The sequence below is a fragment of the Kogia breviceps genome, chromosome 9 (assembly GCF_026419965.1).
Source record: "Kogia breviceps isolate mKogBre1 chromosome 9, mKogBre1 haplotype 1, whole genome shotgun sequence".
Taxonomy (NCBI): Eukaryota; Metazoa; Chordata; class Mammalia; order Artiodactyla; family Physeteridae; genus Kogia; species Kogia breviceps.
The window spans coordinates 87067715-87093197 of record NC_081318.1 but is presented as its reverse complement, the minus strand read 5'-3'; the positions used below and the strand labels follow the sequence as shown (position 1 = coordinate 87093197).

Sequence of the window (25483 nt, the reverse complement as noted above, 5' to 3'; positions counted from 1 at the left end):
CCTTCTACATTTATTACTTGGCATTCTACTTTACGGAAGAGCTTTCCCTTAATTATTTACTTATGGATTTCTATTTTTTTCAATTTGTTGCTGTCATTATTTATTTATTATTTATTTATTATTTATTTATTTATTTATTTTAGATTGGCTTCAGTTTGGCCAGGGGAGCCCCTTTGAGCAGTTTCTTTGTCTTTTTGGCATGTCCTTATCGTTCTCTGAAGTCTTCCTTACTTTCTGGCCCAACAAAATGTTTCCAGCTTCAACTTGTACTTCCTCTGCCTCAAGCCTGGAATGAGTCACTTCTTCAAGGAGAGTGGTATATAGAAACCAAGATCTGAATGCTGGATATGCTCATTGCTATTGTGGTGTTGCTACCCTGGGGCCTTCTCAGTGGACAGAGCTAGAAAGTGTTTGTGTGTGTGTGTGTGTGTGTGTGTGTGTGTGTGTGTCCGTGTCCTTGTCCTTGTCCTTTTACATTTATATTTCTTTAGATATAAGCCATGAATTTGCAGTGGTAGTTCCAATCCAGATACAATATCACGGAGTTCAATTTATCTTTTCTCCTCTCTATATCTTCCTTCTCTATCACTGAAAAATCTGGTTCCTATTGTCCTCAATTAATCCTCTGTATGTAGCCCATCTCCCATACCCTCTGGCCTGCACCTGGCCCCCTGCCCTAAAATTGCCTTCAAATGAGTTGCCATTACTGGCTGTTCCTGTGCTGCTCCTGCTGTTCCATTCCAACAATGCTTTTGCAAGTGCTGTTATTACCAGCCAGTGCCAAGCTGCCTGGATTTGTACTTTGAGCTGCTTTGTAAACTCTGAGGTTGGTACTTACATTTAGTGTTTTCTTTGTTATTTCAGCTTGGTTTGCAAGTTATCTGCACTTAGCAGAAGAGAAGCATCAGATAGCTACTGTAGCTTAGTAACTTGCTGTTCATATCTTCTGATAGTGTTACTTGTACTTCGAGGAGATATTGGGAGAGAGAAACAACCGAGAGAAGATTGGAAGGAGGCAGAGATAAGGAACAGAGGAAGTAGGGAGGAAGTAGGAGATAGCCGAAAGGTAAATGGAACAAGTGCTACTAGTACTCTTGCCCCTGGCTTAACGTAGTCTTTACTCTGTCCAGGTAAGGAAAGAATACATTCCCCTTAGAAAAATTCTTAAAGCAGCCATTATCACAGCTGATTCAAAGCCCTTTTCACTAGGCCCTCTAGGGTTCTGGTTCACTCTACAGGTTTACAGCTACTTTTTTTGTGCTTTGACCATTGGCTTCTAGGCCTGTGTTATCAACTGCTTACTGATCTTTCTCAGGATGTTCCCAGGCACTTCGGGTCCAACATTCTATATTTCTTCCCAAATAAATTTCTCTTCTTGCATATCCTGGCTGATTAATGGTTCTGTTCTATCAACTTTTCAGTCTTCCTTCACCTTATTCACCACCATCCCCCTCCCTTTCCAGCCCAGTACAGTTTTCATGAAGCTTCATAAGTACCTTTCCAGCACACACTTTCACTGTCTTTGAGTTTCTCACATTTTTAAGATATCAAGTAACTTCACTTCCCTTGGTCTTTTTCCACATCTACATGTTGCACAATATTCAAGGGGGAGGTAAAGGGAACAGTTAATAACTGGCATTTCTATCTCTTTCGTCTCTAGGCAGAGAAGGTCACAGGTGTTTTCTGTACCTTTTATTTTCTCTATTGCCCTTTCTCCTCTGTAATTCCTTTTCCTCTCTCCTCTGCCACTCTTAAATGATCTTTGTTCTATGGCTCATTCCCTTAGTCTCTCCATGCGTCTAGGGTAATATAGAAAGAAAAGGGTCAGAAGATTAGACTTTTGCTGAGGTGTGTTCTTCATGACCAGAAAGCATCAGAGCTCTGTAGAGCATATGGGAGGCATGGTCTGTCTGTCCCCTTTCGTAGTCCTGCAGGAGAAGTTCAGGAAGGAAAGGGGCCTGCTTGTACGAGACAGAAATTTTCTAGGCTTTGATGAGTGTGTTAAGAAGAAATCCTAACAGGTAGTTTCCCAGAGAGTGGGCATTTGGAGGTAGTGTGGAGAATATAATTAACCTCATAGTCAGGGCTTCCCTGGTGGCGCAGTGGTTGAGAGTCCGCCTGCCGATGCAGGGGATACGGGTTCATGCCCCAGTCAGGGAGGGTCCCACATGCCGTGGAGCGGCTGGACCCGTGAGCCATGGCCGCGGAGCCTGTGCTCTGCAATGGGAGAGGCTACAGTGGTGAGAGACCCGCGTATCGGAAAAAAACAAACAAACAAACAAAAAAACACCTCATAGTCAGAAGGTCTGTGTTCTAATGTCAGCTTTGCCTCTAACTGGCTATGTGACCTTAAATAACTCACCTAGACCTCTCTATATTTCTGATTCCTTGTTTCCAAAATGAATATTTAGCATAGATGAATTCTAAGGTCCTGCACAGTTCTGATGGATTCCAATAGAACTGAGTAATTGTAGTGTTGAAGATAACATTTTTTCCCCATTTGAAAGTCCTTTTGTTTTTTGACCTGCCTGAAGGCAATATACTAGTTTTATTTTTCCTGTCTTGCAAAACTGATACTTTGGAGAAAATTCAAGGGAATTTATTTAAATATAATTAAACACAATTGCTTTTTAGTAATGTTTTATGACAGACTTAATCTGCATTGAGCACATTTTAATTTTCTGTGGGATTTACATTATGTTTCTACTAATATTTCTTTTGGATAGCCATTCTTTCACCCACCGTAGTCTCTGAAGAGAACTCTTCAAGCATTTGCCTATTAATCAAATGGTTTATTATTTTCCATTTTATATTTTTTGTATTGAGAAAAACTTAATACCTATAAATGAAGAACCTCAATTGTAGTATTTTAGGTACTTGTGAACTACATGATTACTAACATTTTTTCTAGAGTATTTCAGTGGATGAAAGAGGTTACTTCTTTTTCTCTGTGTTCTTTGTTTTTACTTCTTCCATTATGTAGAATCTTGTACACAGTTTTCCCTTTTTTCTTGTGCTTTCGTGTTACAAAAGGTCCTGTGTCTCCATTGTGTATTAAAATGAATTTATCAGAGATATTTATGTATCCATACTAATGGTAAAGTATTTGGGTAAAGGAGAGTATTAAAACTAAGTTAAACCACTAATTGCAACTTGATAATTACTGAGGTAGTTCTTAAAAAAATAAGACCTTAAAAATATATTATTAACCATAAGAAAATCGCTAAAATTTTGATCCTAGATTTTGCTCAAAGACCAGGTGATTTTTTAAAATCATTTAAAAAATAAGTTTATTTATTTATTTAGGCTGTGTTGGGTCTTTGTTGCTGCGCGCAGGCTTTCTGTAGTTGCGGCGAGCGGAGGCTACTCTTCATTGTGGTGTGCGGGCTTCTCATTGCGGTGGCTTCTCTTGTTGTAGAGCACGGGCTCTAGGCGCACGGGCTTCAGTAGTTGTGGCATGTGGGCTCAGTAGTTGTGGTTCACGGGCTCTAGAGTGCAGGCTCAGTAGTTGTGGCGCATGGACTTAGTTGCACCAGGGCATGTGGGATCTTCCCAGACCAGGGCTCGAACCCATGTCCCCTGCATTGGCAGGCGGATTCTGAACCACTGCACCACCAGGGAAGTCCAGACCAGGTGATTTTGACCTGGTAAGTTAGGGCATGCCTCTTAGAATTACTATTTGTAAGACCTTAAAACTTATAAAATAAGCTGAAGTAGGACATTGATTTACATGTTTATTTTTTATGCTAGATATTATATTTCTGAATTATTTATTGTAAAAATAAGGTAGTGATTAAAATGCTGAGAAATAACTACCAGATTTAATTATTAACAGATCTCATTTCTGCTTGTAACCTATCCAAGATAAGCTAAGTCCACATAACAAGCTTCACATATATTCCTTTTTAGATCCAAGAAAGCAAAGAATTCAATTGATAAATCAACTGAGACTGACAATGGCTATGTATCCCTTGATGGGAAAAAGACTGTTAAAAGCAGTGAAGATGGAGTACAAAGCCATGAACCTCAGTGTGAAACTCTTCGACCAGAAGAGGCAACCTGGAACACAGGAACACTGAGGAACATTCCCAGCAAAGTAAGTGTGATTTTTCAAAGTAATTTGTGTGATTTTATGTTAGTTAATGGGAAGTGAGTTAGACAGAGTAGTTGCCCTTGGGTATATGTATTTTTCTCCAGAATTTATTCTGTGAGCCTTTACAAATCACACTGATGAAGCTGAAAATCAGATAAAGTAGTGTGAATAAACCTGATTTCCAGTATAACTTGGCACCTTCTGAATTGATTGATGGCTCCAGTTTTTCTGAAATGTTAAAGCACTTTATAATTTATAGTTGATACTTGTTAAATGTTACTTTTTATTTCCCCATTTCTGTGTGTGTGTAAGAATTTATTTCAAATGGAACATCTAAATTATTCTAGACACTGAACTAGGACCCTGGTTTTCCATTAATGTTCTCTGTAAGAAAATATTATCTTGTTTTTCCTACCTTTGTTACCTTTGGTGTCAGCACATTTGTTTTGTTTTTAATTTGAAAAAAATTCTTACTGAGGAAATATTTGTTAAGGATAACAATTGTTTGTTTACTTTTCCAGAAGAAACCCTGGGTTTATTGTAACAAAGCTTAATGTAATATCTTCTTTCTCTTTGTTTCCCTGAAGTTTTTTGGTTAAATAATCTATTCTTTTTAAAAAAATTTTTTGTTTATTTGTTTGTTTTTAATTTTTGGCTGTGTTGGGTCTTTGTTGCTGCACATGGGCCTTCTGTAGTTGAGGCAAGCAGGGCCTTCTCTTCTTTGCCGGGCACGGGCTTCTCATTGTGGCTTCTCTTGTTGCAGAGCACGGGCTCTAGAGCGCAGGCTCAGTAGTTGTGGAGCATGGGCTTAGCTGCTCCGTGGCATGCGGGATCTTCCTGGGCCAGGGATCGGACTCGTGTCCCCTGTGGTGGCAGGCAGATTCTTAACCACTGTGGCACCAGGGAAGCCCAAATAATTCATTCTTTAAAAGCTGTTACAGTACAAATATATATATATATATATATATATGGTCAAATTAAAAGATGTGACCTTTGTTACATTAAGGAACGTAAGCATGAACATGTGTGTTGAGGAAAGTAAAGGAAGAAAAGAGGATTCTCTATTTTGAGTGAAGTATGTGTTATTGCCTGACAGTACATGTATTTTCAGTACCTGTAGCTATATAATAAATAGCATGGGGCAGCAATGAATCAGAGTCCCTTACTCTGATTTTAGATTTTTGAGGCATTTAACTCTCTGGTAATGTGAGCCTCACATCACTAGCATCAGTCAACAAATAAATTAAGTTTTTAGTCATGCAGTTTTCAAACACATTTCCAGGTATGTATTACGTACTAATGTCGTATAAGAGGAACATGAAAGTATCAGTAAAATGTCTGCTCTGGAGTCTCTCAGTTTCAGAACTTCTGGAATCTGGTTATCTCTAAAAAAATCAATATTTACATGGTGTTGTCTGCCTATTATGTGTTTCATTCAGCTACCAATCACCTCCTCATTGCTTCATAACCCATTATTAAATCAGTACTGGTCTTAAGATTGATAGCATTTTTGGTTTGTGAGAATAATGTAATTCATTTTAGGTCTCTCAAGCTTCCTTTAAAGGGTCTCTGTTCTGCTTTTATACTATTTTACGTTCTCAATTTTGTAAGCCATTTCAGATCATTTTGTGAACAGAAATGTTATAGAACAGTATTTGACAAATGACTATTGAGTTACTTTAGTCACTGATTTAAGACATTTTTTAGAAAATCAGGTAGTACTAATCAATTACTCTGAGATCTTTAGAGGTATTTGAAGGTATATGTGTACATGTATGTATAATTTAAAATTTTGCAGTTTTAAAGCTGCAGGGTTAGTCAGAAATTACCAACAACTGTCTTTTTATACTCCTAACTTAGGATACCCAAAGGACAGTAACAAATGTCTCTGATGAAGTCTCCAGTGAAGAAGGTCCAGAAACAGGATACCCATTGCGCCGTCATGCAGACAGGACTTCTGAGAGCATTCTTCGGAATAGAAAGTCACACCATTATAAGAAACATTACCTTAATGAGGTATATACTTTGGCCTTGCATCTGTACATATATATCTATTTTGTATGTTTTTAATTTAAAACTTTTTTCAACAAGGTTATGATTATTGAAATAACAGATATTTCCCATCAATCTCGATATCTTACTGTTATATGATCTGGACTTACAGAGGAGCAGTTTTAGATTAATGTATTTCACACATGATAGCCACACACTTGTATTGATTTTGTGCATTATCTCTGAAGACTCATACATTGAGTTTGTTTCCTTTTAAAGAAGATCCTGGAGAGACAATCTATGAACTCCTGTGTTATTCTTTTCCATTATTTGAAAGGCTTTATAACTTCTAGATTGTAGCAAAGTTTTTCTAAGTGACTTCCTTCATGTTACTGTCACCAGTTAAGTCGCCCAGCCTATAAAATTCAATTCCTTTTTCTTCTTTGATTCTGTTTTTCTTTATTAATATCTGTTTTTCTCCAAACCCTTTTCCAACTTTATCACATCTCTTGAAGTTATTGTATCTCTTGAAATATCTAAATAGAAAAAAAATTTCATTCAATTGTATTTTCACATTTTATTCTAAGGACAATACATTGTCTTGCTTGAAGGCACATGAATTACTTTTTACGTCACTTTTTGATAAACATTGCCTTCTACTCTTTTTGTACTGTAGTAGAATATATATTTTTTTCTTGATGATTTAGGGTCAAACTTGTGAAAAATCTAATATTATGCTGTGCTGGAATATGAATAGCTTAAGAGTTTTAAGATTAGAAGAGCTACTTGTTCTTTGTACACTCTTCTTTGTGGTTTTATCTCTAGTTATTCTTTCTACATGACTACAGCTGTTTCTTCTCTCAGTGGCTGCCATTAGAAAGACACTAATGCCAGTATGTCTACTCATTGCCTCTTCATCCACATTATCTGATGTACCGTTTAGTGTTCCTAAGCCAGTTAACCATGCTTGTGAAATTCAAAGTCTTATTCCATGCACAGGTAGAAGTCTTTTGGTCCTGGAAAGAATTCAGGACCTCCTATAGAAGGAGGTCTCCACTCTCCTATAGAATAAATTACTTGGCTTTAGAGGTACTTTTCTGTCCCCTAATCTTTACTTTTCTTGGTTTGCAGCTATATTTTGAAATATTGAGATTCTTGAAGGGCAGAACATTATTCTACTAATCTTAACTTTTAAATAAATGTTTCTTAAAATCTTCCCGATTCCAAGCTAAGTAAGGCTGATAATTAGCTATTAGGCATTGGTTGTTTTAAATCTTTTTAAAAGTGATATAAAAGATTACTTAAAAATAAAATCTGGTCTTCAAATTCTTCATCTGTGAAGTGAGGGACTTTAGACTAGAAAATATTTAAAAAGCTGTATTTCAGTTCCAAATTTTTTTACTCTCAAGTCAAACCACCTTCAAAGTTGTACTTATTTTTGATTGAAAAAGCAAAACACAACCTCCTTTGAATAAGTAAAATTCAGACAGAGGATCTGTAGCGTTGTTTTGCATCTATATGTATTTATTACTATACTCTTCAAATTATTGGTGATACTGTTTTCTTTTAGGGTGAGGCACAAAGAAACCATTTGGGGAAGCACTTTGTGCAGGGGTAAGACTGGTGGGCCTCACTTTAAGAGTACTGGTCAGGGACCCAGCCATTTGTTGTAAACCTCCCAGATGTCAGCATCTATAGATATACTTTTTAGGGGCATTTAGTTTTTCAGGAAGAATCATCCAGTCTTCTGGTGGCATGGGGGTGGTAGATATTACACCACGCTGTCATGGTGTTTGGCACCAAGGGGGTTGGGGATGAGGTAGTGATCTTGCCATTCAGTGTGTTGGACTTTCACCTAACCCTCCTCCCTCTTGCCTCTCAACCCCCAAACCCTACCCCCCGCCCTGGTTTCTTGCCTTTTTCTACTATCTACGATATCTGATTGGCTTCTTCCAGTCTCTTGTTGGGAAGATTGTGGTAGAATTACTTGGTTATCTGAGATATAGGAGGTGTCCTGGGGAACTGGTAGCTCTGTTTAAGCATTTGTCCTATCTCCTAGCTCTGTTTTGCTTTGTTTAACTCTGCAGTTTTCTTTCATTTTTTATTCCCTATTGTGGAGTAGCTTTTCATCTGATGAAGGCAGCATTTGATGGGAAGCATAGTGAAGAAACCATGGGCATGGAGTCAGACTACTTAAGTGACTTTGGAAAAATTATTTAACTTACCTGAGTCTCAGTTTCTGCCTCTGTACAGTGGGGAGGGAAGGAGAGTGGCCTTATCAGATTGTTAAATTTAAATAAGATTATGCATAATTGCCAGGCACAAAGCATTTATGTTATAAATGCTTATTCCCTTCATCTATTTCAGTTCAAATAAATAAACTTTCTTAATATGATTGTATCCTTAGTTTTAGCTATCTGTCTAAAGATTCGAAATAAGCAGAACAAATTGTATTAAATGAGCTATTGAGCTATTTTCTTCAGTTCTAAAATTTCCTATGTTTGGCTTAATTCAGCAATTTGTAGTGAAATTTAAAGTGGCCACTAACTACCTAAATACTGCAGATAAAATTCTGTTTGAAATGTAAGCAATTCTAGGCAATAATTTTTAGATTTTACATTTGTAAAATGGCCCCACTTATTAATCAGTATTTGACAAAATACATTTATAAAGAATTATAGATATTTCTTTATCCCTGAAATCACCCATTAGTTTCACTTAAACAGTCATCAGGCCTTTAATCCTATTACTTATTTCTGTATCTGATTAACAAGTCTGCATCAGAAATTAGTTATAGATAATAAGCTAGTTTTATCAAAACTTTTGGATTAGCAATTACTGATTACTTAATACAGTCTGTGTCTTTCTATCTAATGAAAACTGTTGTGATGAAAACTGCTTATGCTTCAAATATTCTGGTTGACATTAGTGAATTGGAAGTATTTTTGGAGTGCTTTTCACGAAAGAAAGCTGACTAATTTTTAGCCTTTTCTCTTTCTGTATTTTTTTTTCTTTCTTTTTTCATTTTCCTGCTCAACTCTTTTGGAAAATTTTTACTTCTCCCTCAAACAACCCTCCTCCCACAAATACTCTATCAGTACACTAAATATATATTTAGTATCCCGTTCTAATATCAATAAATTAATTATCAATAATATATCTGGGCTTCCCTGGTGGCACAGTGGTTGAGAGTCCGCCTGCCGATGCGGGGGACATGGGTTCGTGCCCCGGTCCGGGAGGATCCCGCGTGCCGCGGAGCGGCTGGGCCTGTGAGCCATGGCCGGTGGGCCTGCGCGTCCGGAGCCTGTGCTCCGCAACAGGAGAGGCCACAATGGTGAGAGGCCCGCATATTGCAAAAATAAAAATAACTAGATAGATAGATAGATAGATAGATATAGATATATCTCATTCATTTAAGACATTTTGTTACCTGTGCTAATGATGGCAAAAAAAAAGGTAGTGTTTGGTTTCTGTCTTTCATAGACTTATAGTGTTATTTGAGAGTTATGATTTATTTGAGAATATGAAATACATGAACATCTAACACAGACAGTATTACAGATGCCAGACAACAATGCAAAATTTATCATCAAATGAATATAAATAATAATAACTCGCTTCAGGGACAAAGTAATTGTTCTAAATAGAGAGTACCTTTAAACTAACATTTGTCGAGCGCCTTTGTGCTTAGTTTGTATTAAAAGTTACAGTGCTCATTTAATTTTTAATATGTATTTAAGGTAGGTAGTTTTATTCCCCATTGGTAGATGGCTAAACTAAGACTCAGAAACAAGGTAAGACAGCTGGAAAGGGGTAGAGATGGTATTTTCCTGACATTTTGTTGAGTAGGCTTTAAAGGAGAGTAGGATTACGGTAAGAGGTAGGAACATGATCAGAGGCTAGAGTGGCAAAGAGCAAGCTGTATTTAGAGGCTAAGACGTAGCCCAGTGTCACTGGAGGAGAAGTGGAGAACAGGATCCGAAGTAGCACATTTGATGACAAGCATGCTGCTCGGTGAAGGAATGTGAACTTTATGCAGGAAAACAGTGGAAAGCCACAGAAAGATTTTTATCTGAGGAATGAAAGAATAGCTTCACTGTGGGAAGGTTAATCTGGAAAGAGGGGAAGGCCTTTCAGATAGGGGTCAGTCAGGAAGGTCTTAGAGCAAACAAGGTGTGAATGATGAAGTCTGTACTGTGGTGATAACATAGGAAATAGAGAGGGGTAAATATAAAATATTTTAAAGTAGAATTGACAAAATCTTAGTGACAGAGGATAGCTAAAAACAAATCCAAAAATTTCAGCATACTTGACTACATAAGGATGGCTATTACCATTCTTTATTTAGGAAAGGTTATTTGGAATTAATTTAAATTAAAATGTAGTCAAAGGTATTTATTTTGTACATTAAAAACTCTTAGGAAAAAAGTAAATTGATCAGAAATTATTTAACTTGTGCCTTTTAGTTTTTCACTTTTTTACAATAGATTAAGAAACATGAGTTGGCAGTTATCTTCCTGATATAGATTATTTGTTAATTTTATATCAATTTATTGAACTTCTGTTTGAAAAACAAAAACAGTAGATACATGAAATCTACTGTTGCTAAAAAAAAAAAAAACTAAGAAAAGAACTCCATTAAACACATCAATTAAAGTGGGTTAACATTCACTGACTATGCAGTCCATATGGATTTAGGCTAGTCTCTGATTTCTGAACTTTGTATAAACTTTAAGAGGAAACAGGCACAACCTTTGCCTGCAAAATAATACTTGAGCTGAGATGTGAAATCAGATTTTGATATGAGGAAATTTTGTTTTTCCTTAAAAAAAATATTATGTATTTTAATGCTTTGCTATTTATTTCACTGTCATTTGACATTGTGTGTTGTTTTAGCAAAAAGTATCAATATATATTTCTGATAGAATCCTTTGAGTTGGAAAGGGTACATAAATTGTATTAATGTCAAAGAATATCTTGATTTCAGGATGCCCCTAAATCGGGTACTAGTTGCAGCTCTCGCTGTTCAAGTTCCAGACAGGATTCTGAGAGCACAAGGCCAGAATCTGAAACAGAAGATGTATTATGGGAAGACTTGTTACATTGTGCAGAATGCCGATCATCTTGTACCAGTGAGACAGATGTGGAAAATCCTCAAATTAATCCATGTGTGAAAAAAGAATATAGAGACGACCCTTTTCATCAGGTTGGTTTACAGTATTGGATTATGTGGGGCTATAAGTCCAGCTCCTTTGAATGTATGTACAGATTTTACAGAGGTGAAGAAAAAACTTACAATTAAAATAATGTTCCTATATTATTTTTATTTTCATGTGAGCTGCCATCTGGCTTCAATGGAACATAGAATCTCAGTATTTGTATAATGATTGTGTCACTCACCTTGCAGACATATATTCCTGAGAATTTGTCAGTAAATAGAGTTTTGTAAGTCAAATTGTACACTAGTCCTTTTCTCACTCAGCATACTTCATGGTCAGATTCATCTATACCTGTGGCCTTAACTCCACCTATAAGATTATAATTCACAAATTCACATCTCATGAGTATCAGATTTGTATCTCCAAGTGCCTATAGTAATGCTATCCAACAGAAGTATAATGAGAGTTACATATGTAATTTAAAATTTTCTAATAGTCTTATTTGAAAACATTTAAAAAGGCGGAATTAATTTAAGTATGCTTTGTTTAACCCAGTATATTCAAAATATTATCGTTTCAACATATAACTAGTATGAGAAATATTAATGAAATATGTTACATTTTTTAATAATTTCTTCAATATCTGTTGTGAACACTTAACAGCACATCTCATTTGGACTAGCCACATTTCAAGTAATCACTAGCCACATGTGAGTAGGATACCATAGTAGACAGCACAGGTCTATAGGATATCTTCATTTGAATGTCCCACCAGTACTTCACATTTACCAAATACTTCGTCTTCCTTCATAAATCTGTTTCTCTTATGAGTGACATCTCCATCCACTCACTCGCCAGTTCAGAAACCTGGGGGTTACTCTTCCTTACCTTCTTCTCTCTCTTATCCAACTTTGCATCAAATCTTAATAATAAAACCAACAAGTAAACTCTTAGACAACTAGAGATGAAAGGAAACTTCCTTAATCTGATAAAAGGTAACTGTCAAAGAGCCTTCTCAAAACCTATCATACTTCATGATGAAGTATGATCATTTTTATTAATGTCAGGAACCAGAAAGAGATACCCACATTACTGCTTTTTCTATCAAAATCCTAGCAGCATGTTTGTTTGTTTGTGTTTTAGTTGAACTTAGACTGATTTAAAGTCCACATTAAAGAACAAAATGTCAAGAATAGCAAAAATAATTTTGAAGAACAGAGGACTTTTCTTACTGAGTATAAAAATTTACTTTAAAGGTGTGGTAATTAAGGTGGTATGGTACAGCTGTACGCTATAGACTGAATATTATGTCCCCTCCCAAATTGATATGTCAAAGCCTAATCCCCAATGTGATAGTATTTGGAGATGGGGCCTTTGGGAAGTGATTAGATCATGAGTGTAGAGCCCTCATGAATAGGATTACTGCCCCTGTAAAAGAGGTGCCTTAGAGAGCTCCCTTTTCCCTTTCATCATGTGAGGTTACAACAAAAAGAGAGTACTCTGTGAATCAGGAAGTGAGATCTCACCAGACACCAAATATGCCAGTACCTTGATCTTGGACTTCCCATCCTCCACAACAGCGAATAACAGATTTCTGTTGTCTGTAAGCTGTTTAGTCTGTGGTACCTTGTTGTAGCAGGCCAGACAGACTCAGTGTGTAAACAGATAGACCAATGGGACAGAATAGAAAACCCAGAAATAGATACCTGTTTGTATGGATCCCTAATGTATGACATAAGTGACATGACAAATCCGTAGAAAAAGGATGGATTGTTCAGTATATGGTTGTGGGTCAAATAATTATCCAAAGACAAAAATTTATTCCAGATAGTTCCTAAGTGTGAAGAAATAAAACTTTAAAATATTTAGAAGAAATTATAGGAAAAAAAACTTGTTACTTAAGGTAAGAAAAGAATTTTTTTCTAGCTCATTAAAGAAAGTTTATTTTAAAATATTTAATATTTCTTTATTAAAGGAGAACAGGCAGGATATAAGCTCTGTAAACTTTCCGAAGAGAGAACATTGCTAGCGTTCCAAATGGAGAAATTATTGCCTTGTATGAGAACCAAGACTTTAACCTCTTTCACTTTATAGGTGTCTCCGTATGAAATATTTTTCTTACAAGATCATAATGCATAATGAGCTTTTGAAAATTAAAATTGTAGGTGAATTTTTCTCGCTGCTTCATTACTATATTAGTTAGGGAGGAGGTTCATGGTTAATTCTCAGGACAGGTTTACCCAAGGCATACCTTGTATTATAAGCAGGGTTTTGTGATGCCCCTCAAATTACACTACATGGAATGTCAGCTCAGGCCACCCTGTCCTTCGTAGATAAGCTTTCTTCTCAGATTTTCAGGTACTAGGGTAAAAGTACCAATGGAGGCTTTTGGATTAAGCCTTTTGTCTTTTCATCCCAAGCTTCATCCAGCATCAAGAGGGGCTCACGTGTGAATATGGACATCCTAGGGTCCAACACCCGACTTCCTTCCACATCCATCCAAACCAAATTCCTTGGCCACTCCTCTGGCCCAGATATATATATACACACTGGTGGAGTCCCTCTTCAGAGGGACCTGGGCAAGAGGCCTGGGCAGGCCTAGGAAGGCAGCTTGGGACGAGTAGGATAGGGGCTTCTAGGTCCCATGGATCCAGAAGGGTATGGGTTCCAGATATGCATATCCCCAACTCTGCAAACTCCTTACTTCACAGGGAGGGGCACCACTGAAGCAGAGCCAGAAACAGGGCCTCTGAAGTGCAGAGCCCAGAAGATGGAACCTGGCTCCCTCCATCTGGGCTAGTGCTAATCAGATTTAGGAAAACTTGACTTAAACTCTCCCAAAGCCCAAAGCTTGCTGCATAACATCTGTTATTTTCTCCGGGTTTGTGTATTAATGGTCCCCTGCTCTGGCTAATCTCCAGGCAAGTACTACTTCTGTTTCACCTCACACCAACCCAAATTTGAAATGCTACTACTTGACACATTTTTTGGAAAAAATATTCTCATATCAAACATCTTATTTTTAGTCAGTTCTACTGAAGACTTGGTGTTGAACAGTTCTCTCTTTATCTCTGCTTCCTCCTTCCAAGGAACAAAATGAACTCTATTCTTATCATCAGAAAAATGGTTCTGAGAGAATATGTGTAATGAGATTGTAACACATGTGTGTCTGTACACAAACATGTAACTAAAGTTCAAAAGAAGAGAAACAGACTCATGGGGTTCAGCTGAGGCACATTAATGGCAGAATAATTGACTGAAAGTCTACAAGGCACAGAGGGTCCCCAGGGCTGCTGATTCCTCTGTCCTAAGTCCTAGTTAGAGTTAAGTTTCCCTTGGATGCCACAAAATGTTTCTGATGAGAAACACTACCTTTATTTGAGCTAGCTGGAATTTCCATTCCTTGCAAAAAATACTGGTTGGTTTTTCACTATTTTAAGAGAAGAATTTTTTAATGCTCTTATTCAAAGCTGATGTTAATATAAATCTGCACAACTACTTTGGAGAGCACTTTGTTACTTTATAATAAAATGGAAGGTCTACATACTATAAGACTCTCACTCCAAGGATACTTTAGAAGATGGGCTCAAGGAGACATATTAAAAAATGTTCATTGCATTGTATGTGATAGTGAAAGATGGAAAATAATGCAGTAGCCAGCAATAGAATTAATAAATCATGGCATATGATAAAACAATATACAGCAGTGAAATTGATTGAACTCAGTTACATATATCAAAAAGAATAAATCTTGTGAATATAACTGAATTAAAAAAGCAAGATGCAGAATTATATGTACAATATACCATTTATAATGAAGTTTTAAAACATGCAAGGTTATATATTGTTTATGAATAAAAGCATATGCAGTAAGCATATAGAAACATGCAAGGGAATAATGAACACCAAGTTTAGGATAATAGATCTGGGGAATTAAAAAGGGAATGAGAGCAGGGAAAGGGTACAAAGTAAGTTTCAATTTTGCCTGTAATTTTTGTGAACTAAAATACCTGGAGCAAATGGGGGTAAAATAAATATATGATAAAGCCAAGTATTATTATTCTCGATCTGATTGAAATGTTTCTCTTAAAAATATATCCATTCATTTTGGCTTCAGCTTCAGGAAAACTGTTAGGGGAAAGAAGCTTTGCTACAGAGGGCCGAGGGGTGAAAATGAGGAATGAGGTTTAAGAAGCATGGCCCTGACAGGTTGGAGAAACTGAAGGAATGTTTTGGTCCCCACCTCCTAAATGTGAAGATGTGAGATACTTGAGCACTTAATGTGCATAGGAGAAAAGACAGTAGGGAAGAATTGAAGAGGTACAGGAGAAGTTGTTGGATGATTAGGATTCTGGAGGGGGAAGGCATGATTAAGAAGCTTAGCTTCCTGCAGGACGAGGAACACGTCCTCTGCTGAAATAGGAGGAGGAAGAGTGCAGGAAACAGGTAAGACCACGAGGGAGTTACTGCCTGATGATCTCTGTTCTTTGATGTGCAGGGGGCCAGGTGGTCTATTAACAGTAAAGAAGTGAGATGATAGGATAAGAGGCTTGTGGATGGTGGCGAAGGCTTGACATTTTCATTTGTGGGAAATGGAGATGGTGGGGAGAGAGTTTGTGTTTGCTTGTGTTCAAGCCAAGTAACACATTAAAAAGAGTCACACTGCCACGTGGTTGAGGGTCCAGTTGGAATCTGAAACTATGAATTTGTAGTTGCCCATTCTACATAGTTGTATGCTATTCTCTGGAATATAGCTGTAATAATTATAATAGCAGCAAACATTTAATAGCATTTATTATATATCTTCCACTGTACAAAGTAATCTAGATGCATTGTCTCATACAATCCACATGACCTATAACAATGTAGGTTATTTTTTGTTTCGTAGATGAGAAAATGGAGGCTCAGAATTAAATAATGCACCCAAAGTCATACAGTGTAGGTGCTAAATAGTTGCTATTCACGGGACAGGAGAGGGGATGATATACTGGTTGAAATAATGGATATGGTAAAATTCTAGACATGTTAGATTGAGAAGGAAATGAAACCAAGAAGGGACGGATAGGTTGAAGAATAGGTATGTTGAGGGAAGAGTGTGTTTTGAATTGAAGGTTTGAGAGACCTGGTAAGATGAGACGTTGTGGCTGGAGACTCATTTCAGATGTAGAGCAATTCTGTGTGATGACAGGGTCCAGGGTGTGGCCATGGGAATAGCCGAAGCTCCCTGGAATTTAAGAAGTGAAAAAAACAATGAACAATGCATGAGAAAGGGTGTTGGATGAGTCATCTGTGTATTCATATAAGTCACAGAGGATAATAACTGAAATTGAGGTTTAGGAAAATGCCTGTGAGCCATTTTCCCAGCAATCCCATAAGTGGCACAGAGGCAGGGACCATGTGTTGTTTTGCTCATTGTTGTATCACACAGTGCCTGGTACATTGTAGGTGTTTAATATTAGTTGAGTGAATGAATGAAACAAAATATTTTCAAAACATGCCAATTAGGCCTTTCTTAAATGATTAAAAAAATTGTTTTAATGAATGCTCTACAGAATAAATTGGTCCTAAATCTGTCACACTACTCTGCTTTTTTTCGTAAAATAAACATTTTTAATGTTCTACTCTGCATATTATTTATAGTATTCTATGCTTTTTTGTGCTTTTGGATTATATACTTGATTATATACACATTTTGTATTCTCAGGCTCCTAAAAAATAAGCTCAAAGCTCATGTTTTCAGTTTTAGCTGAAATTAGCTCTCTTTAATGAAAAGCTGCCTGCTTTTTTTCTTGTTTGACTAAGGTCTGTATTAGGTTTGGAGGACCCTTTTCTGCCTACCATGAAGACTGAAACATTCCTCATCATATGAAGAAGCACTGAGTATTTGAATCAGTGTGTTCTAGTCAGTATGTCACCAAATTTGTAGTATTGTTTTATTTTCTTGGTAAATAGTTGCCATTTAAAGTGTTAAGGTTTCCAGGCAGTTGTGAATGAACAGGGAGCAAAGCAGTTGAGATTTTGAAGAGGATAAAGAGCAACCATTGAAAGAGTTCCAAATTTTAGTTTGAAAAACGTAACTAAGAAGAATCTATGTGATAAAATTATAAAATGGAATGATTTGCTCTGATGTTTTCTTTGAAACTTTTTAAAAAAGTCTTATGTACTGAAAGGAGTACATATTTGTACAATATGTTTAAAAAAATTTTAACATCTTTATTGGAGTATAATTGCTTTACAATGGTGTGTTAGTTTCTGCTTTATAACAAAGTGAATCAGCTATACTTATACATCTATCCCCATAATTCCTATTTTTGAGTACATTTCATGCACACACACCCCTGTATCTTTTAATTAATTGTTTTAAAATTCTCCAGTTTCTAGTTGCTCTCTACTTTCTTGCCTTTTGCCTTTCTGGAAATAGGAAAATGCTATCAAATGCTAGTTAGAAGGTACCGGGGCAAAATGAGTACTTTTGGAAGTAGAGTGAAGAACTTTTTGATATCCTGTTTCTGTCTCTAGATGTACGTTCTTGGTATTGTATGTCTTGCTTCATGTAATTCACTGTTACAGACTGAGAATTTTTTTTAAAAAAAGCCTGTATATCAGTGTTTTAATCTGTTACCTCTGTGGCTTAACACTCTTTCCATTCAGCTTTTCATACTTGTTCTTAGCTTTTTAGTTCCATTATGTTTCATAATTATTAAAGTTCCAGGGAAATTTTGATACATATTTTGGTGCAAATTATTTTTATCCCAAACTAGAGTATTTTGTTTGGGGAAAAATTATAAATAATTTGAGGAATTAAGTGGATAGTTAATAACTAGTATCTCATAGCTCTTAAGGCTCTCCAGTAGTGAAATATATACTGTGAAGGTTAATGTATATTAAAATACTATATCTTTGGAACAGATAAATTTTTAGAGAAAACCTCTTGATAGCCAAATAACTAAATGTAAAAGAGCTTTGCCAGTAGCATAACTACTGGCATTATGGTTTGCCTATATAATTGTTCATAAAGAAAATTAATGTACGAGGTCAGAATAATAATTTCTGATGTCTGTTTTCTTACATATTATTGTATTATTTTATACCTTTAACTGAAATGAATCAATGCAACTTTACTTCCCCTAGAGGAAAATATCTTCCTTAAGTTTACAGAAGCATATCTTTACCATATTTCAATCATGTTTTTGTCCTCAAAGAATATTCTGAAGTAGATTCTTCTGTTCATTATTAGAAGTTATTTCAATGAAATATGTTATAAAAATAACTTAGAAATAATGTAATAAAACAGATTTATCAAATTTATCCCATTCTGGGGCTAATCTTTTAGTGTTATTTCTATCAATATCTGATAATGTAAATGTTAGTGTTTTATTAATTTTGTTCCCATCTTTAACCCCCCAACTATCCTATTTTGAAGTTTTATTCTTTTACTTATAGATCTGAAACAAAGAAAAAAATCCCAACTTTAAGTATCTGAATTTTTTGTCTTAAAGCTTTCACTACCTTTTTCTATTCCTTGAAACTTTGAGAGATAACGTTATTCTAGTCCTTCTATCTAGAAGGACTCTCCTTCTATCTCTAGGTGCTTCAGTTCACAATATTTGCTCCAAGGGAGAAAAAAGTTAAATTAATCCTTTGGAGAATTGCTAGATTAAAAAATCAGAAAAGTAACTAAATCAAATATTAAGGGTAAGTTTGTATCTCTTTCTGAATGAAATTGTATCACTGTTTAGTCCTTCAAAGAGGTTCGTATCTCAGCTATCATATTCTTTCATATTGAATGATCATAAGTTAGTCAGTAGTATGAACAATTATTAATATGAATTTAATGTACAATTGTCTTTGAACACTTGTATATTAAGAGTTATGTAGACAGATTAACAACTAAGTGCTTTTGCTGATAAATTTTAGAGTATTTTTGAACAGTAGGTTGCCTAATAGATGTTACACAAAGTTCTTAACTTATGCATTTTTATAAACGTAATTTCTTATGCCATCTGTTCAATGTATATGCTGATTTTAAGATAGAATTTTAATGTCACTGAAATTGTACACGATATAGCTTTGTACAGATACATATATTTGTTCTATAAATAAAATGTAAATGCATTCACCAATTTCTGTTTTTTAGTGTAGATAAAATTGGGTGTGTATACAGATATATACACACATATATATCTTATTTATGAAATGCAGTTAATATATTCACCAATTTCTGGTTTTTTTTATAGAGTCATTTGCCCTGGCTCCATAGTTCTCACCCGGGATTAGAAAAAGTAAGCGCTATCGTATGGGAAGGCAATGACTGCAAGAAAGCAGACATGTCTGTTCTTGAAATCAGTGGAATGATAATGAACAGAGTGAGTTTTTAAATTTTATTTGCTTAGACAGCGATTATCAATATATTAAATGATTACTGAAATACTATATAACCTACTCACCTCATTTCTTTAACCTGAAAAAGTTAATTTGTATTTAAACAGTGATTTCAACAGTGATTTGTTATCAAACCACTCTCATCTTTTAATGTGTTTCATATTCTGATTAAGAAGAGATGATACAGTCTAAAATTTTCTACTTTTATGTTACTTTTTTTGCTTTCAATGGGTCAAATTTAGGAGCTGCTAGATATATACAAGTGTTGATGAAAACTTATTTTCCTGTATCATTTATCATGGCTCATTTATTTATTACTACCCAAAATGTTAAAAAAAAAATCAAACTGGAAAATTTGTATTGATGCTTGCCTACTTAAATATATAGAAGTAATGCAACTAGTAAAAATCTTGAGTTATTTGAAGATGTCGAGTACAAATACTATGGATTTTAATTTCAGTTTCTATTATTATTTCTCTTATTAGATCATTACTACTTTTGAAATTTTACCTGATTCCTCTGGACAACTAAGCATGATTTAAGTTGCAATTTTAAATTTCTTGTGTATCATTAACTAGAACTTTTGTGCACACATTATGTGGGACAGGAATTAAAATAACTGGTTTCAGAAATTGATCTACTTCACGTCCTATTACATATCTCAGTGTGAGCTATGAAAAGCTATTGACAAGGAGTCCCCAAAGACTTGGATCTAGTTGATATTCTGTACCTTAACTATCTGGGAATTTTTACATACTCTGTAATATGATAAAAAGGTAGCTAGATGACATTTAAGATCCCTCCCAGTCCTACCAATTTTATATTTTCCCATTATTTAATTTCCAAATTCCTTTTTTTATAATTCCCCTGCCCTTTTTCCCCCCTCTTATTTACTTTTTACCCCTCTAGCATAGTCTGTCTTCTGAAATGGTTTCAGAAAAAAATATATATATGTGTACATATATAAAAGAAAATGGTTTTAGAGTTTAAGGAGATATTCATTTGTATATTGAACTCTTTGAAGAAAAACACAAATTATAAATTTATCGAGTAAGTATAATTCTGGATTTTTTCTGTAACTGAATTTAAGTGTATATGAGGTCTCCTCATTCTTTGAAATATTGCAGTATTTGTTAAGTATTTCTAACTTTTTAATGAGATAAATAGAATTTTTTTTTCAAGATCCTGGTTAAGACCGGGTTAGTAAATCCTTTTGCATCTACTTAGTGAATTAGAGATCTGATAATGAAGTGTTTTTAAAAACTGAAAAACTAATGACTTACAGACTTTGAGTAAATTTAAATTTCATTATTCATGTATTAAAACTAATATTTTAACAAAATTATTTCATATTGCTATAAATAAAATAATGCTTCATTAGGAATTTATTTTACTGTAGATAACATTTGTGTAAGTTTTTTTTTTTTTTCCCCTTTTTTCCTCTCTCTCTATAAAGGTAAACAGCCATATACCAGGAATAGGATACCAGATTTTTGGAAACGCAGTCTCTCTAATCCTGGGTTTAACTCCGTTTGTTTTCCGACTCTCCCAAGCTACAGACTTGGATCAGCTCACAGCACATTCTGCTTCAGAACTTTATGTGATTGCATTTGGTTCTAATGAAGATGTCATAGTTCTTTCTATGGTTATAATAAGTTTTGTGGTTCGTGTGTCTCTTGTGTGGATTTTCTTTTTTTTGCTCTGTGTAGCAGAAAGAACTTACAAACAGGTGGGTATAATATAGACTTCTGAATAGAGAATATTTCATCCTTTTCATAATATTCAAGGTATTCCTGAAGTATTTTAGAGTTTCATTAAATCATTTTGAGCTGCTAATTATTTTCCTATTTTGTTTTTGTAATACATAACCAAGTAAAATCTTAATAATCCTTGTTTTGTTGATTTTTGTTTTTATATGGTAATCTACTTGAAAATTAATTTTTATTTTAATCTTTTTTAGCGATTACTTTTTGCAAAACTCTTTGGACATTTAACATCGGCAAGGAGGGCTCGAAAATCTGAGGTTCCCCATTTCCGATTGAAGAAAGTACAGAATATAAAAATGTGGCTCTCTCTCCGGTCCTATCTTAAGGTAGAATGGTAGTGATAAAAGTACTCTTAACGTGCTGGCTCCCTCTCATAGTTCCAGTTTCTTTGTCATTATGTATGTATGTCTAGATTTATAGTCAGATTTGTACTCATATGGTGCTATATGGCCACACTTAGTGTTCATTTTGATCCATATGCAGAAATTCAAAATAAATGTTAAACTGGTTCTTTACAGTAAAACATCTGAAGTCTGAAAGGCTTAAATGCATTTTAGGTCGATGATTCAAGATCAGATTGTCCTAAATTTATCTTTGTTCATAAATCTTACCAACTTCTACTCATTCAAAAGCTAGATTAAAGATTTTGTTTCTACCTAGAATGATTATCACAAGCCAGCAGAGGGAGCCCACTGCTTAAAAAAAGAAAAAAAAAAAAATCTGTCAGTGAGTCGCTGAAGTGGCCTATTACTATTTGGAAATTTTAGCTTGCAATTCTAAGCCATCCTTTTCATGCCATTCTTTTTCCTTAATCTTTTTAAATAACTTTCCTAATTATGGAATTAAGATATAAAAACTCAGGAGGGAAATGGGAAACATCTGAATTAGTTTTAGGAAAACAATTCTTCTGAGGATTATTTGTTACATTAGCAGTGAATTTCATTATGTATGGAGTAATCATGTCTTAATAAAATTGACCTAAAGGCCAACTATCCTCTGACGTACTTAGGTCTTTAATGCTTTTTATTTTGAAGTAACAAGGAAAGAAGTAGAAAAAATTTTCACTGTCTACACTTCTATTTTAAAAATTCATTATTCTGTTTATTTATTTAACTTTTAAATTCAGCTAAGTTAGTCTCTACTGGGAGTTGCTAAAGATTGGTGTAGATTATTTTTTCCTCACTGTGACACTTCTGGAAGGATAGATATGATCTTTGATCCCTGTCTTAGTGAGAAGCCACCTAAAATTTCCCCTCATTATCAACCCTAAGTACGTATTGCGTTCTTTTATGCATTGATTATTTTATTCAATAAACATTTATTTAATGTTAACCGTGTTCCATTCACTATTGACGAGGTGAAAATCCCTACCCTTAGGAGCTTACACTTCAGTGAGGGAAATACGTAACTCCAGACCTAGGAATTATCCTCAGTACTGACTTCCTCTCTTGCATTTCCAACATTCAGTTTATCACCATTTCCCACACTTTCTGCTTCCAAAATATATCTTGAATCCATTTACTTCTCTTTTTTTTTTTTCTTCCCATTTCCACCACCCTAATTGCAGCCACCCATCATCTTCTGCATTGGACTACTGCAGCTGCCTTTTAACTGGCCTCACAGCATTCCTATTTTCTCCTTCTAATATTTTCTTCAGTTTTCTACTAGAGATGTCTTAAAAATGTATATTTGAACATATTCTTAAAGCTTTCTGAAGGTTCTCCATTGATCTTGGGATGAAGAGCGAGATTTTAGCAGGGCTTATAATGCTCTTGATGACCTAGCTCCTGTGGATAGCCTGTCCCTCTTGTCTCATTTTGCAACACTTTCTTCCCTGCATTCCAGCCATACTACACTGCTTCAATTCTTTGAATGCACTATGATCTTTTTGATTTTATACTCTTGCACATGCTCTTCCTTCTACCAACAACACTGCCGTGTGCCATCATGCTCCTGCACCTTAGTTTGGTGTAAATATCACTTCCTTGGAGAGGTCTTCCCAGGCCTACATAATCTTTTTGGGAGTTAGGAGTATGGGCCTGGGAAGATCTCCCTAAGGAAGTGATATTTACACCAAACTCCCTACCAATTTTTTCAAAGCATTCTATACCTTTCCTTCGTAGCACTCCTCACAACTTATATATACATCTGTGACTATGAGCTTGATGTCTGACTCCCAGCAAGTTCCTGTGATGATAGAGTCCATGTCTGTTTTGTTCTGTGCTGTGTTCCCAGCTCCTAGCACTGTGCCTCATTCTGAACAGATGCTCAAAAAAACTTGTTGAATAAATGATTAGTGCTTGACAAAATGGAATATTTGGAAGTTAACCTAAGAATTCTAGGCTGTATATTCACCATGTTCACTGTGTTGCAAATCCTCAGGAAATAGTAACACTTTATAATTAAAATTCATCTCAAAAGTTAGGTATATTTTCAGTGCTGTAAGCTATGATCAACGTGCATTGATGGATCAATACCTAAATTGAAAGCATGGAATTAGCTGCTAATTCGTAAATATATTTAAAAGTGTTTTCCCTTTTTTCCCCAGCGTCGAGGTCCTCAGCGATCAGTTGATGTCATAGTTTCATCTGCTTTCTTGTTAACTATCTCAGTTGTATTTATCTGTTGTGCCCAGGTGAGTTAACTTGTTCTTTAGAAATTAGATAATCAGATCTAAATATTCAACTTTCTAATAATAAACAAAGTAATAAGTAATTTGACATTGACTTTTTACAGGTTTTTTTCTATAGAATAAATAAATGCATGTTACTCATGTCATGAACAGTGGCTAGCTTATTCTCAGGTGTCTGTTGATTGAACATATAATAATTAGTTTTTGTCTACAATTCACCTGGTTATCTTTATTTCCCCAAACAAACTTATGAGAGTTATGAAAATTTTCAGACTATTTTCCATGAATCTCTGCTTTCTTCACATTTAATATTAATTCTTTTATTTTGTATGTGAATTGTCACTGTGAGTTGACTGCCTCATGCTCTGAAAAAGAATTCTCATTGACCAACATTAGTCAGGAAGCACAAAAATCTCTCAGTATATATTCTATGCTATGAAATTTAAACTTCCATTTCAAGTAATAAGACATACTAGATTACCTGAAAATTCTTCTGCTTTAGAACATCATACAATTCTGGGAAAAAACACAGCCTTTTAATATACATAAGTGAGCTTTTTAATATACATATTACATATATGTCTGAGTTTTTAAGACAGTAAGGGGCCAAAAATGAAGATAAAACTGAAAAACAGCAATTAATTATATGTGTTAATGTTATGGTGAGGTACATTGTCAGTGTTAGTATCTGAGAGACTTGAGATTTTATGCCCATATGAGGACAAGAAGATGAGGCCTTGACCTGCCATACCTCCTTATACATACACTATAAGGCCAGAATCCTCAAAGGGCTATAGTCTGAGTGAAAAGGTGGAATAAGAAAAACAGTGTGCCCAACAGCACAGAAAGACAATAAGGAAGCTTGTCTGATTCTGCCTGGATTTTGGCAAGGAGGCAGGGGAAGTCTCTCCTAAGAATATATAACTGTAGGTCTGCCTTTCACACAGGTTCAGGGTTCAAATGTACATTACAGATCTTGTCCTGTAACCCCTGTGTCAAGAAGTTAATATAAAAAGTAATCCTAGACTCCTGGATACCTGGAAGAAGCAAAACCAAGACTGTTCTTGGAGATGTGACATCAACCCTAGGCCTCACAGGATCTCCATAGATAAAGCCCTTTCAGGTTTCAGAACACATGAAAAAACAATCCAGGGCTTCCGTGGTGGCGCAGTGGTTGAGAGTCCGCCTGCTGATGCAGGGGACGCAGGTTCGTGCCCTGGTCCGGGAAGATCCCACATGCCGCGGAGCGGCTGGGCCCGTGAGCCATGGCCGCTGAGCCTGCGCGTCTGGAGCCTGTACTCCGCAACGGGAGAGGCCACAACAGTGAGAGGCCCGCGTATCGCAAAAAAAAAAAAAAAAAAAAAAAAAAAAAACAATCTAACATGAGTGAGTCAACAGATTAACACACAGCAAGAGTACATCTCCAGCTACTTCAGATCTGGTCAGATAAACTATAAGG

The 25483-nt window shown here is 35.5% G+C and overlaps 1 protein-coding gene across 13 annotated transcripts in view; it reads left to right on the top strand.

The window, feature by feature from the left end:
- Positions 1-25483, top strand: part of PHTF2 (putative homeodomain transcription factor 2) — a 175592-nt gene that overhangs the window by 88158 nt on the left and 61951 nt on the right. For 12 of the 13 annotated variants that reach the window (XM_067042770.1, XM_067042774.1, XM_067042776.1 and 9 more), the window contains 7 exons: positions 3910-4096; positions 5954-6109; positions 11073-11291; positions 19482-19610; positions 21083-21355; positions 21587-21718; positions 23941-24027. In XM_067042770.1, coding sequence (XP_066898871.1) covers positions 3910-4096; positions 5954-6109; positions 11073-11291; positions 19482-19610; positions 21083-21355; positions 21587-21718; positions 23941-24027 — 1183 coding nt within the window. Of the gene's footprint in view, positions 1-3909; positions 4097-5953; positions 6110-11072; positions 11292-19481; positions 19611-21082; positions 21371-21586; positions 21719-23940; positions 24028-25483 lie in introns of those variants that run through there. The other variant, XM_059074708.2, reaches the window with a different exon arrangement.